Here is a 15,449-nt window from a genome sequence, read left to right as displayed (position 1 = left end):
ATTCGAATGTTCAAATTCAGATCCCAAAAATTCGACGTCAAAAAAATTCGATGTGAAAAAATTCGGTGTATAAAATTCGATGTCAAAAATTGCGGTGCAGCATCATCCGGGCTACTCAGACAGGATAAGCAATCGAGCCCTAATGCAATCAAACTGACTTGGCCTATCAGAGCACGGCTTTGTCAGTCATGTGATCACAACAACCCGGGAGAAAAATGACGGAGAACAGCGGGGCTCGCCGCTCGGGTAAGTTGTCAGTTTGTGCTCTTTATTTTACAAGCAGTGAGGGCTCGACAGCATTTGTATCTTACATTAGCTAGCTAAATGAGTGAAGTAGCCTTGTTGTTTGCAAGCTCCGTAGTTATCATTAATTGAAGTGAATCACGTTACCGTGTCCTTTTGTGTGTGTGAGGGGGGGTGACGGTTTGCAAAGTAACGTAACGATCACTTCGGTTAGATAGGTCAAGTAGACCATGCTACACTATACGAAATACTCTCTTACAAAAGCCCTGCATTTAAACATGTTACTTTAGTAAAAGTATGCTAGTATAATTAGGAAAGTGTTGTTAAAGTATTTAAAGTAGACACAAGTTATACTATTATATTATATCATTTGATTTATTGTTATTACCGATGCACGAGTTGACTTAACTGTTGTAGTTTGAGCTCATTTTGAACAATGAGCTAACTAATTATTACTTTCATAATGGTTTAATGTGCTGACTATTTTCTACATTAAGAGGTTAATAGATGAAGGTCTGGTTTGTTCAAAGTCTCAAAATAGTAGGACCAGAGCCCTAGAGCTCTGAGTAGGACATGCTGTCATAATTACCCAGAGTCCGAAGTGACACCTTTACAATGTTAAAGCTGTTAGATAAATGTAGTGACGTAAAAACTAAAGTATTCAAGATAGTGTAGTGGAAAAGAGATAATGTTTTTTTTTTTTTTTTTCAAATGTTACTAAAACAAAATCTCTTGTTTTGGACTGACAGTAATGATTCAAGAAATAGTAAATAAATAAATACACACACATCAATCTGTTGTGGATGGAACACAACAAATGGTGCTCTTACCTGTGATGCCTCCTCCAAACATTATAACCAGACTATCATTCAAACTATAAGTAACAGTTCTAGCTACTTGACTTTAGACAAAGAATTCAAAAGACAAAATCAACACAATTTATTGAAAAACCAATCTTTATTTTACGGTGCCTCTCCTTTTGTTTGTATTATTAAACCCTTTCAATCTAAAAAACTGATCAACTCAACAGTTAACTTTATATTTATTATTGTCCAAAGCATCTAATAATAATAATAATAATAATACATGGGACTTTTATATAGCTTTGCATGAAACTCAAAGACTATTACACAATTTTGTTCCCCTCTCATATTCACAGGATGGATGATTAGAGACTTTGGGGGAAACCTCAGCTTTATGAACGTCCTGTCTGTTGGTTTGGCCGGAGAGGGCTGAGGGTCTGAGGGAGGAGGACCAGGCCTGATGGAGGAGGACCTGCACCTACAGAACTTAGCCCATGCTGGGCATAGCTGTTACCACCTGCACAGGCCTAGCCTGTCAATTAACAGATTAACATTTAGTGTAACTTATGTATATTATTTCGTTTTTATTTTGAAAAAAAAATGGTGATGGTTCATGCTTGATAACTTTTAGTTCACATTTCAATAAATTGTATTTGCACTCCTTTTGTCCGTTATTCTTACTGAAAATGTTAGATTACACATTCACATCTGACTGAAGATTGGTACCATTTATTTATGACGTTCCAAACTCCGCGGTACAAGGCACAAGTGATGTGAAGCTCATAAAGTGAGGCAAATGCATTTGATCAGCTGACTTTTTTTTTTTGCCAAACTTTATAGGCCTGACAATCACACTGTTTCTGAGGTGCAACGTAAAACACAAAACAACACACAAATGAAGTTCCTGTTGGACTACAAAACTATTCTCTGTCTCTTAATGTCCTGTACTGCCTCTTAATCTCATCACATCAGCTTCTCCTTTCCCTCTTGGATGTTCTTCTGGACCCTCAGAGAAAGAGAACATGGTGAAGCAGTCCTGTCTCTCAGGCAGTCCTTTCCTAACAGAAATATCAAAAAACATATTATTGCAGAGCAAGTGTGTTATTTAAGAAAGAGGTGTGTTTGTTTCTTCAGGGGCTATAAATATAATGATTTTTTTTTATTATTTGAATGTGTACTACAAAGATAATCAGGTTATGAATAAACCGTTCTAAATTCATCAACATTGAAATAAATGTATTATTAAAATAATTTAACTGTTATCAAACTTAGTGCAACTGTAGAAGCTTGCTCTGTGTCTCACTGAAAGACAAAGGGTCGCAGCTCTCACTATGTGATGTTGCTTGTAAAATGTAAATGTAACCTTTGCTAATAAATTCCACTCAACATCACTGATGTGTAGGGGATCTAGTATTCAGCCATGTTTAATGGCATGTATATCAGTGTATTGGAGTCATTACTTTATGCATTCTTTGTAAAGTATGAAAAAGGTGTACCTTGGAATCCGTGCTGAAGTTCTCTGCTGCTAGGAGTCCAGATATGTCTCTCCTCCTCTGGTCCAGCCTGTCTGGATCACCTTGAGGACACTTTGAACAACAGATGTAAAGTTACATGCATGGGTTACAGACTTCTTTCCATGCAAACAACTTTTATCTTCTTTTAAAACAGGTCATAATCTTATTGTTATACTTAAGAAATGGCTGGATATCACAGTCCTTATACTGTATCAGTTTGAGTATTATTGTGTAGGTCCTTTTTATTTTACTGTTACTTTGGATGAGGTTTTTCATGAGTCAGTCAAATTAATTTGTTTTCATATGCCATATTCATATGTATCACACACGTGAGGGTAAGACCACAAACCTATTGAACAAATGCAATGCAATGGATAAGCTTAATTTCCACTGAAGTCACAGATAACGTTTATATATCATATTTAAACAAATCATTTCCTGTCACTAAAGCATTGACTACGCTATTCATCGTCCTTAAATGCAGGCATTAAGTTGCATGTTCCGTTGTACAGCCACGATGAGGCTGTTTCTCAAGTGTGATGATAATACAATTAAAAGAGGCATTGGTAATAATATTAAAAACAACACTGTTTGGGTCGTTCGTTCGGATAGGCGGTTAGCCTGCAATACATAACTCCAGTTCAACAAACCATATTACAATATCTAAGGGGCGTTATTATCTTGAAATGTGACGTTCATATTTTAAAGATACACATATTTCATTGTGAGGTTGATTTAATATACACTAAGCCTCTCTTCAACAATACGTTGACGTTAGCTAGTCTATTTTATGCTATAGTAGAGCATAGCGAATTTAAATGAACCTTAACAATGCATACAGTAACCTAAATAGCAAACTAACTATCTAACGTACAAGGATGACCTTATTTTAGCAACCTCGCACAGAAGCCTTTTGGTATACAGTAGCATCCCACTTAATGTTTTACACTCTTGGATGCTACGCATAGCATCGTTAGCACAGATGGAGCTACGATTGCTCAAATGCTACCCCAACTCCTAAACATTCATTAACGTTAGCTTAATAAAAACACCAGTAACATAACATAAAGTACGCAGGCTTCACTTACCGAAGAAACTGCATTCATGGACGGTCTGTTTCAACCGCAGATAAATCCTATATTTGCATGACGAATAGTCCACCAGGAGCCAACACAACAAACACGGCCGAGTTCAAGTAGTGTTCTCCTCATGAGCTGAGCCGCTGTAGTATCACGGAGCTCACGGAGCTAGCAGAGAGGAGCTAGGAGCAGCAGTCACGTTGTCATGAAGGGGGAATCTAACTATATACAGAATATGTTTTTGTAGATCCAGGCTAGAAACATTGTTCATTTTTTAAGTTGGACATTTTAACAAAGGGTCTACGGGAATTGCTCCCATCTGCATCCATCGCCTACAGTTTGCAGCATTGGGCTTCACCGCACTGTCCCGGGGTTTTGCCGCTTGGCTCTGATCGGCCAGAAGTCGGTTTGATTGCATTAGGGCTCGATTGCTTATCCTGTCTGAGTAGCTCGGATGAGGCTGCATCGCAATTTTGACGTCGAATTTTACACACCCGAATTTTTTTACATCGAATTTTAAACACCGAAATATTGGGATCTGAATTTGAACATTCAAATTGTTTTAACTTGAATTTTTACATTTGTATTTCACATAGATAACTTCGGAGCAAAACAAATCAGATTCATAATTTTCAAAGTAATTATTTTCAATGCTATAAATTCGGTGTCTAATTTAAATTCAAATACTTCTGTCTCTTGTTTGCTTCCATAATCGTCTTCTCAATAGAACATCTTTTGATAACGGCGTGGTGTTGTTGCAGGAAGTCCCGACGGAGAATACTTTTGCTGTAGTACAGGGGTGCACATAACTGGTACGCAGGTTATGTGCGTAATCTCTCTGAAATGCGTACCGTCACTTGTGTCACAAAGCGCATTTGCGTACCGACGTACTTGTGAAGCTTTTCCAGAAGGCGGTTAGATCCACCGGACGACAGAGTCGGTCTCCGTGTGCACAGACAGGGCTGCTGTTAACGTCGGTCTGTACAACGGAATTGTGCCAAAACTACGCCAACCGGCTACGGAGGGAGACTCCGCCCCCCTTCACTGGAGAACTGCGCTAACAACAGCTGATCACAACGTTCACACTCTGTGGTCACGAAGTACTCCACTAGCCCCACCCACCCCCGTCGACTTTCCTGAAGTACTCCCCCGTTGATAGAAATCAACACGTAATGAATTAAGACCCCACGGTTTGATGATTGATAGGTGTGTGGGGTGTCTTTCATTTTGACACGCAGAAAATGTTATAATAAACATAGATACTGTATGTTAACTGGATATATCCGCCTTCTTTCATTTATCTTTCCATTCCCACAACAATATGCATAAATAAATGGAATATGTTGGACATAGTTCGAATGGTGATTAATCATGATTAATTAATTTTTAAGCTGTGATTAATCTGATTAAAAATTGTAATCGTTTGACAGCCCTATCAAAAACAAAAAGTTTATTCAGAGGCACAGAAAAACAGCAGTGGAGGCAGGAATCTGGCTGGCACGGAGACGTCAGGGACAGGAGGCAAAAATCCAAGCAAAAATATCACAGGGACGAGGAGATCAGCGAGACACACCGGAGGGTCGAACACAAAGGAATTATCTGGCAGGGAAGTGGCATGAGGACCAGGCATTTATATCAACAGGTGAAGAGGTGGTAGAGGTTGAATAGCATCCGTGCTTTAAGGATTGATACACATACTGAAACACTTACATCCAGTCCAGATAATAAAGTATCAAATTGGAACTAGTATTTCCAATAACAATGAGCAGCCAGTGCAATGCCATTTATCATAAGATACGTAATATAAATGCTCCTTTACAGGGCTCAACATTAAACAAACAATGCACATATAATACATATTCATAAGATGTAAGACTAAAACGGTTACAACTTAAAGTGACATAAAGGAATTGAAGAATAAAGTTTGTTTTCAGGTTATTGTATTTAATTGTAAGCAGAAAGAAATGCAGTGGTAAAAGAAGATATTCTAATTAAGTAACATTAGTGTAATTATACTGTGAAAAGTAAAGTGAGAATTGAAAATGTTATATGGTAAAAGTACAACAGTCTTAGCATCAAAATGTACTAAAACTACAAAAGGCAGAAGCGTTCATTATGCAGAATGAAAAAAATATACAATAATGTACATTATATAATTGAATCATAGTTAGCGAAGAATTAACGTGTAAGCCTCACTTTCAGTAAAGAAGTGGCTTATTTCAGTTGATTAATGGGTTGCTTAATTAACATTAATCAAATAAAGCAAAAGCGTAGTACTTACAGGAACAGCGATTGAGTAAATGTAGATACCACTGAAAACAACAATATGGACTGCAGAAATGTGCATTTGTTCCTTATTTGTGACTAACAACATTGTTTTTTTCCTCACTCCTGTAAAATAAAATCTCTAGATTGCTGGTGAAATTTCTAGCGTTTTAATCGAATAATATAATGAACCCAGTCACAAACAACAATGACATTGCTGGTAAAATACTGATAATTGCTGATAATCATTACTCAAACTAAAATTAAAACCCTTTTTCCGAGTTCTCCATTTTAAAAGAGTGTAGGCCTTCTCACCCTACTGAGAATGTATCAACAATAACGAATTTTAGTTGTGCAATAATCACCTGGGAAGATGTATATGATGTATATATCACACCCACCTCCTTCCGCTGTGTGGGGCCCCAAGCAGTCTGCCTGATCTGGTCACACCGGTATTAATGTATTGTGTTTTTATCACTTCTTCATTCGTATAATGTTTAATGCTTTGTCAAGCACTTTGTGACTATGGATCATTGGATCATAGAGGCTACTACAGTGGACAGCTTTTCAAAAGGTGTTTACTTGTATATGCATGGGTTTTGATGGCACGGTTGCACCATCAGCCACTACATAGCCACCCTATTGCATCATGCCATACACTGCTACTCATTGGAAAGTCAGTGTAAGTGCATGATACATTTCTCTAAACCAAGATGGACGACAGAAAGTCAGATGGACCCAGAGCCAATAGAATATAGAATAGAAATAGAATTTCTATCTATATGGCGCTGGATGGACCGAATCACTCGTCGATATCTTGCCAATCCTTTTATGGAAAGCGCCCCGTGCAGGTATAACAATGTGGTGATATCATAAGTAACAACTAAGAAATCATATAATTATAAATTGTCAAAGTATTGATTTTATGTTTGCAGGAAATTTCTGATTAATCACCTGTCCACTAAAGTGGACGTCATGCATCACTGAATATATATTTCAACTACAATTCATACTGTTACTGCTACTGTTGTTCTTGAAAATACTTCATTTGCAATATCTTTTTGGGCCATAAATCAATATACTTATGTTATTATAATGTAATTTTAAGTTTGCACATCTTTATTTATAATTGTTTCCAAATGTACATGTCTTTAATTCAAACTTTAACGCATACTGTCCACCTGAGTGGACATATAAAACGTTTTTTTCTAAATTTGTAAACTAGATAAAAAGAAGAAGTTAAAATCTTGTTTTTATGGCCGTGATGCAGCCAGTCAGGATGCTCTCTACATATAAAATGTGCACTATACCACCTACAGCACTGTTTTGGAAAATCACTTTAGTAATTTGACAACTGTAGGTTGTTCCCACTCTCAAACTACAAACTTTCAACAGCCGTTAAGATGGTTGTACCAGAAACCAAAGTAATGAAGGAAAGCATTGTAGATGTGTAAATCTGTGTATCACTTCATTTCAATTCCTCAAAATCCATTATTAACTGGAGATAGCTGCTTGTCATGCATTCATCTTGAAAATAAGGGACCATTGTTGTATTGTCAATGCAGGTCACATAAATGTTCAAATAATACAAAAATAAATCTAGAATTGTCTGAAGAAAACTGTCACATGTAACAATCACAATTTTAATAATCAATTTATAATAAATGTCAATCAGTCAAACAGCAGCCGTTGGAGCACGATGACTAAACAAAAATAACAAGATCAGAATATCATTTGTCGTATCATTGATCATTTTTAGTTATTCAACGTCTCGGAAGAAACGAAAACTTAAATGAACCACATGAATGAGCTGCTGTTTCATTACAAATATACACATATCATATACAAAGCAATACAGTTATCCCACTTCTGTAGAAAGGACAGATGGCTGATGAGAACAATAACTTCCATACTAGGTTGAGTATTACTTTCTTTAACATGTGCAATAATATTGTATGTGAGGCTAAACCTGGAGATTTGTAAAGCCTTGTGTATAATAATCATCGATTATACGGTTCTACTATAAGAGTACATATATTTTGATTGTCTCACAGAGAAGACATATGCCAGTCAGTCATTGATCCCCAAAAATACACAGCCCGTCCAGTTCTGTTCAAACTTTAGTGCGGAACTGAAGTGTTGCATCCTTCATCTTTTTCTTGTAGTCTTCATCAAATTGTTCACTCTGGGCCACAGTGAAATGGTTCTTCCAGTCACCAACTTTCCCTGCAGAACCACGGAGAATAAATCAGGTGGTTTAGCTCAAAGTGGAGATGTGATTCGTTTTTTCTCATCACATACTTGTCGGTATTTATTAATCAATTCACCTTTTCTCATGAAAGGAGAAATCTTGAAATCCATAACTGGGTTCGTAGAATAGTTTGCCATGTCGTCCTTTTTCATATTGTCAAACTGCACCCCCCCTGTAACCTTCATCGTGTCCTCTGCAGAAGGAGACAAACCAAGAAAGCTGCAGAGTTTGTCTATTTCCCGTCCAGTATCCTGTAAACACAGTGGTCAGTTCACCGTCTCATTGTTATGCTAGAGAAGAAAGGTAGGCTGATTAGCAACACCTAATAACAACTACATTACCTCAATCATGTCTTCATAGAACATGTAATGGATTTTGGATAACTCTCTTTCTTTTTCCACCAGTCGTTCACATGGTCGTACCACGATCCAAACACCACTGATCCCACAGAAGGGCACATACAAATATGTCAGTATCTTTCAGTAGAACTCTTTGCATTTGATCCATTATTATTATTATTGTATTTCATACATACTCTTTCCCTCCATGAATCTCTGGAAGAAGTTGCTCCAATCTCCAGGCTCTGGCTGAGCTAGGTTCATGCGGTCAAAGTGAAAATAAGACACCATGTTGTCTTTGGCATTGCGGGGCAACGTAGACCATCTGAAGAATCATGAAAACGTAAAGATCATAAGACCGATAATAGATGAGGCATAATATACTTTTAGATGTTCTGTTGTTGTTTGTTGTTGTTCTACTGCTTCTCTTTGTTGCAAAAATAAATAAATACACAAACTACTGACCCTGCAGTTTTGTTCCCAAAAGGATTTAGGCACAAACTGGACCGGAAAGTGAGTTTTTGATGAGTCGAGGAGATGTGGGGAGGTTGTCCGCCTGATCTTTTCCTGTATGAAGAAAGATGAAGTGAACCCAGCCCTGATGCTGTAACTTCTGTTAAGTAATGAATGGTTACTCGATTGCTACAGTGAGGGACATTCTGTGTCTTGTGACACTAATAAAAAGCATTTGAACCTTGCACATTAGGGGTGTAACGGTTCACAGAAGTCACGGTTCGGTTCGTACCTCGGTTCGGGGGTCACGGTTTCGGTACGGTTCGGTACAACAAGAAAAAGTAAAAAAAAGTCCCAAATGCATAATTCCAGGTTTGTTGTTATTTATGTTTGAACAGTTGTGCAAGTTTCAGTTTAAAAATAAAGAATTCTAACATTTTGAATAATTAACTGTATTAAACAGTTAAAAACAAACCACACACACTCAGATGGCCATATTATCTATAATGGCTGATGTCAAACAAAAAGTTTTCATCAAGCTGTAAAACTAAAAAGAATGTCTTGAAAATATTACATCCTAAATAATAAGAACGTGTTTCAAGAGCGCATAGTCGTTGAAAAACATATGCCAAAAGCTTCCGTTATTTATTTTGGTCTCTCGGCTTTCATGTCTATTGTCTTCTTAAAGACAGCGGGGATCAGCTGTTGAACTGCTGCTGTCTTTTGCCGGGCTCCGGTGATTGGCAAATCTGGCTGATGCCTTCTGATATGATTTAGCATGTTTGGCGTGTGTTACCATTAGCATAGCGCACCACTGTAGAACAACGGCGACACACCGTCCTCGTCCGATCCACCACTCGCGCACTCCATCGTTATTGTAGTCCACAGGGAACCCGAAATGTTCCCACACAGCTGATTTAAAAGAAGCAGGTGGGTTCTAGCTCCTGTGTGTTATCTGAAATCGCCATACTAACTTTTATTCTTCTTGTATTTTGTTCGTTTTGTTGTTGTGTTTCTTCTTGTTCTTCATTTGTTGTTTAAGGGCGGCTGGCAAACAGCTTTTAGGCGCAATACCGCCCCCTGGATTATAAATAGTGTAGTGGATACTGCCCTGAATGACAGACTTTTTTCCCACTCGTAAAAAAAGGCGTATTCGTCGTGTGACTGCGTGTGCCGAACCGTGACGTCCGAACCGTGACGGTACGGGACGAATACGGATACCGTTACACCCCTATTGCACATACAATGATAACGTTTAAAAAGTCAACAAAGGAGTTCAAGAACACACAAAATATAACTTTTCTTCTGAATCTCTTAGAGCTGGTCTATAAAGCATTGGCTTTTTATAATCTTTATGTGTGGCGTCAGCCTATAGTCAGTGAAGGGATGTTGAGTTGTTTGCACGCTGCAATTTCACCACCAAATGCCACTAAATACAATGCAACTTTAAATTAGAGTTTTTCATGTTCGTTAATAATGGTAAGTATATTTGATTGTCTGTTGAACCTGAAAAATGAGGCGGGAAGAAGATCTCCAAGAAAGGCACCCTGTCATAGATTGGGACGGATGTCTGGCGCTCTTGCTGACCAAAATACAGCAGGTCCAGAATGTAGGAGGCCCAGGTGGTTCCTGACATACACACAGAGAGACAGAGTAAACTAAACAATCTCCACTCATTACCTTTATACACACACATGTTATCAGGCCTTTAATCTGGCTGTTCAAGCACTGACCTGCTTTGGGGTATGTTGCAATAAGTATATCATCGGGCCTGGCCTGAAAGTTTTGGATGTTCTCCCAGTTGTCTGTGAAGAAGTGGGACATTGGAACTCCATGGAAATCAAACAGTTCAGGTCGAGGGGATTCCTCCTAGTGTAAAAAAAGTAAGAAAAATAATCAAAACATACAGTTCATTTGGTCATTTTATAATAGTAATTAAACAGTAGAGAAAGAAATAGAGAAACGTAAAATTACGAAAGTGTGCTGACAGATTCTGATATAAATGCTGCTGGTTACTCTGCTGCATATCTGACATTTTTTTCTTCTACTTATTTTTTTCCTTCTTACTTTGCTTCCTCTCTCTTCTCGTTACATAACTTTCTCGGTTGTTATTGCAGCCTTTGTCCCGGATATGAAATGGGCTTGCAGCCCTTTCCACCCAGTTTTTCTCAATCACTTTTGATCATTTTTTTAAACAGTCTTAACATTTCCTATATTATAAGTAGCATTTTCTCAATTGCTTGGACTTTAAAACATTACTACTAAAAGATAGTTACTCACGCAAAATATGTGATGCTTTAAAACCTAGTTTTTGAAAAGAAAAACCCCACCAGTGCTGTTGAACACAGAAAGTTGTGTTAAAAAGTGAATGAATGCATGAAACCTTTGCATGCATTTGTCATTCTTCCCACCATTACATGTCAAACAAGAAAATAAACCTTATTTAAATGTAAACCACAATATAGCTCTTAGAGAAATGACTTTAGATGAATTTGAAGAAATACCTTGTACTGATCTAATGACATGGTGAATGCTGCTGGTTACTCCGCTCTATATCTGAAACTTTCTCTTCTCCTGATGAAGCCTTTCCCTTTTTGCATTCCTGTCTCTTGTCACACTATACAGCATTACATTGGAGGCAGAGTCCCAGATACATGGTCTTCTAGCCCCTCCCCTTTCCCCTAGATAAAAGTCAACCTTTTAAATCCTTTAAGGATTTTACTTCCACGCCCTGATTCAGGGGTGTGTTTAAACTCTCAAACACAAATGCAAGGTTTCCCATTCAAAGCACAACAAACACTGTCAATGTTGGAAATATAAATACATTACCAGGGGGCTCAAAGAGTTTAACATTCCCCCTGTCTTGCCCCTAAATAAGTTCCCACCTATACACTGAAAAAAAAGGCTGTTGGATTCACATGATTTTAATATGGACATTGGTTGCACATATTAAAAACATGTGTACTCAAAACTATTCCATTATGTTAAAGACACAACTATGTTATGTCAAAGAAACATGAAATTGTTATGTTAATGTGAATATTTCCTTTAATATAGGTATATTAATTTACCCTATGTTTAACCAACATGACTTTTTAATGTTCATTTTAGGCTTTTAATATATTCAGTATATTTCTGTACAGAGCCACATGAATGTTTTGTTTAAACTACATGCTATAGTTTTCTGTTTAATCTACATTTCATGTGAATAGAGGCATTTCGTACATTCTTCTACAGGATCCATCCTAATCTTTTATATCTACAGCATTTATCATAACATTTTAAAACAAATAGTCAATAAAGACAAACACATTTCTTTGAACAACATTCATGTATTTTTCTCAAAAAATAAAACAATATTAACAACCACCATCATGCAGCCCCAGGAGAATGAACAAATACATTGAAAATAAAGAAATAGAAAATGTTTGTGATGCATGTACATATACATTATTGTGTTAGAACACAGCAAGGAAGCTTAAAGGAAACTATTCTCCCGACCAAAATAAAGGTTTCTTGGGCCAAATGGCAAAGAAAGGCTTATTTTTGTAACTCATTCATAGTAAACAAAACTTTTTGGGAGTTTTGCGGGGCGTGGTTTGTAATCCGCCCAGCCAATCAGAAATATAGCTCTTTTCTCACAAAAGAGCCGGGTAAAAAGGTTCTCATGAACTAAGATCGCATGAACCTTTGTGGGAAAAGTACCGCGGTGTGAATGCGCCTATTGCTTGCCGAAAGGGCAGATCTGCTGGCACTAACAATGTCTCCTGCTGTGGAGAACACCCTCTCTAGGGACAGAGGTAGCAGATCTGCTGGCACTAACAATGTGTCCTGCTGTGGAGAACACCCTCTCTAGGGACAGAGGTAGCAGATACAGCCAGGTAGCGCTTTGCTAACATGGCAACATAAGGATATTTGGCGTTTGTAATAGCTTTGGCTCGGTCTGAACTCTCTGCGAGTGGTGGAGGCTTACATGCTAGCGGGAGTTGGGTTTGCACTTCAGTCATTTTATTTTGGTACCGGTGATATTCACGTTCGGGTGATGCCTTTTCAAGAGTGTGCAAGTTTGATGTATTGCCAGCCACGTAACCAATTTTAGTTGAACAATGCCGACAAACAGCTTTGGTTCGGTCCACCTGTCTTTGTCCGTCATCCTTGTTCGTAACTGCGAAACCAAAATGTTCCCAAACCGGAGACTTCAATGATGCTGGAGGATTTTCGAGCTCAACTTTATTTGCGTTCGCCATTAATTTTCGACAGTTCCTCAAATTACTGACTACATATGAACGCATCCCTCTGACCAGCTCTCATAGAATGCCTCTCGTCCAATGAAATGACTTGCTCGCTCTATGACGCGTTGAACCCAATGTGAGCAAATCACTCTGAATGCTGCGACGCAGCACCTGAGATTACTTCCAAGAAGTTATTCACGTTCTCAATTTGTTTACGTTTAACGTTATATTCGTTCGGTACACTTCGGTACACATGTGTACCGAACCGAAGGGCCCATACCGAATAATTTCGGTACGTGTACCGTTACACCCCTAATAATTTCCTTAAAATGTATTCTTACTTGAGTCATGTTTGACATAATATAGTTCAGACGCTGGCCTATCTGTCCTCCTCTCTTCTCAAAAATCTTCAGAAGTTTGTCAGATAGCACATCCAGCTGAGAGAGAAATCTTGATTGGAGGGGCAGGGTTGTTATCAATCAATCAATGTTTATTTATATAGCCCAATATCACAAATGTTACATTTGTCTCAGTGGACTTCACAGTTTGTACAGAATATCAGTATGACAATACGACACCCTCTGTCCTTAGACCCTCACATCGTACAAGGAAAAACTTCCGGAGAAAACCCACAGTTTAAAGGGAAAATGTTAGTGGATCGCCGGAGCTGTATTAGATTAACATTAACATGCTTATTGTAGTTGTAAGTGCACTGCCTTGCTGCCTGTAGCACCATCCTTGATGGAGCATATGTGTGGCCTGGACCTGTATTTTACAGGAAAGGAGTGAGCGGAGGGTCGAGTTGTCGATTCTTGTTCTGTTTTCTGTGACTATCTGCCTCACCCTCTCAGACTTTCAGTTGCGCACGCTACTAAAGAGACGCGCTACCATGGAAACCAAACAATGGTGTAGCTATATTAAAGTCCGAGTGGAAACAGTCCTGAGTCAATCTGATTTTGTCAGAAATCGGGAGAAATGCGGGAGAAATATGACCCCCGGAGGAAACCGGATAGGGTGTCTGCCGCCCGAACACAAACTGGAAGCTGATTCCACAAATGTGGAGCTTGATAAGAAAAGGCTCTGGCTCCCATTGTACTTTTAGAGACTCTAGGAACAACCAACAACCCTGCATTCTTGGAACGCAATGCCCTAGTACAGGGGTGGGGGGCCGTATACGGCCCGCGAGACAATTTGGTACGGCCCTCGAGGTAATTTATAAACACACGCAAAAAAGAAAAAAATGTAAGAAATCTAGACCGCAAAAAAATTAAACAAGCGAGTGCCTGTTTTTCCTGGCCAAGGTCAGGGTCCTTGAACACAACACGAGCCTAGTGTGTCATCACGTGGTTTATGTCTCGACTGACAGGGGTGCAGTTCTGACGGAGAGCACCAGAACGCCGCTCGAGCACTTCAGAAATTGCAGTACCAATAAGGAGCCGTATACATGCCGCAGTTTCTGCGTGTCTGTGTCTTTAGTTGAAAGCCCAGTGAAGTGTTCATGACTGTCATACTGATCATACAGTCAATAACTTTGTTGTTATTAGCATCTGGTTAGCTAGCTATCCTAACGAATATAAGAAGCTTTTTCTACAACCAGTGAGGTAAAGGCACATCTTTATATGATCATTATAGTTATAAAAAAATAAGAGAATAAAGTAAACAGGTATAAAATACTATATGACAGTAAAAAAAAGTTGGAAAGGGGAGTGATTTGTCATATTCATAAAGAAAAATAAATCTGCTTCCAGTTCTGTTTCATATGGGTGTTGAGAGATGTATCCATAGATCTCCTAATGTTGCTCCCAAAGTGCACCAGATTGATGCTTTTAACTTCAACATTTAAAAACAAATCTTCCCGGGGGAGCATGCCCCCCGGACCCCCCTAGAGGAGGTTAGGTCCCCCCCCCACTTAAATCATGTTCACATGGATAGGAAACTAAATACATTTGTACACATCTTGTGTCCATATCTTTCTGTTTTGGTGGTCATGCCACGTGCATGCATGCCACACCGTGCACGTGCATGCATACGCGAGTCATGGTGAGATATCTGGATTAAGAGGTTGCTTTTTCTTTGCACAGAATGAAATGAATGGGCTGTGATTTTAGTTTTTTTAAGCAGAGGTCAATAATTTGTACGGCCCTCTGAGGATATTGTAAACATTGAAATGGCCCATGAGAGGAAAAAGGTTCCCCACCCTGCCCTAGTAGGACAGTAGGGTATAATGAGTTATTTAAGGTAAAATGGTGCCTGCCCATTAAGGGCTTTGTA

General features: G+C 38.6%; 1 protein-coding gene across 1 annotated transcript; it reads right to left on the bottom strand.

Annotated features, from left to right (window-relative positions):
• Positions 1 to 7,521: 7,521 nt before the first annotated feature.
• On the bottom strand, positions 7,522 to 11,584 carry LOC117543135 (cytosolic sulfotransferase 3-like). The gene is given in 11 exon segments (XM_034211232.1): positions 7,522 to 8,130; positions 8,232 to 8,406; positions 8,497 to 8,531; positions 8,534 to 8,593; positions 8,691 to 8,802; positions 8,804 to 8,818; positions 8,959 to 9,015; positions 9,017 to 9,060; positions 10,453 to 10,575; positions 10,680 to 10,815; positions 11,451 to 11,584. Coding segments are annotated over 11 exon segments (891 nt in total). The 5' UTR covers positions 11,472 to 11,584; the 3' UTR covers positions 7,522 to 8,017.
• Between the last annotated feature and the right edge of the window lie 3,865 nt (positions 11,585 to 15,449).

Source organism: Gymnodraco acuticeps, unplaced genomic scaffold (genome assembly GCF_902827175.1).
Source record: "Gymnodraco acuticeps unplaced genomic scaffold, fGymAcu1.1, whole genome shotgun sequence".
Taxonomy (NCBI): domain Eukaryota; kingdom Metazoa; phylum Chordata; class Actinopteri; order Perciformes; family Bathydraconidae; genus Gymnodraco; species Gymnodraco acuticeps.
Note: the sequence above shows the minus strand (reverse complement) of the source record. Positions and strands in the feature narration are given on the sequence as shown.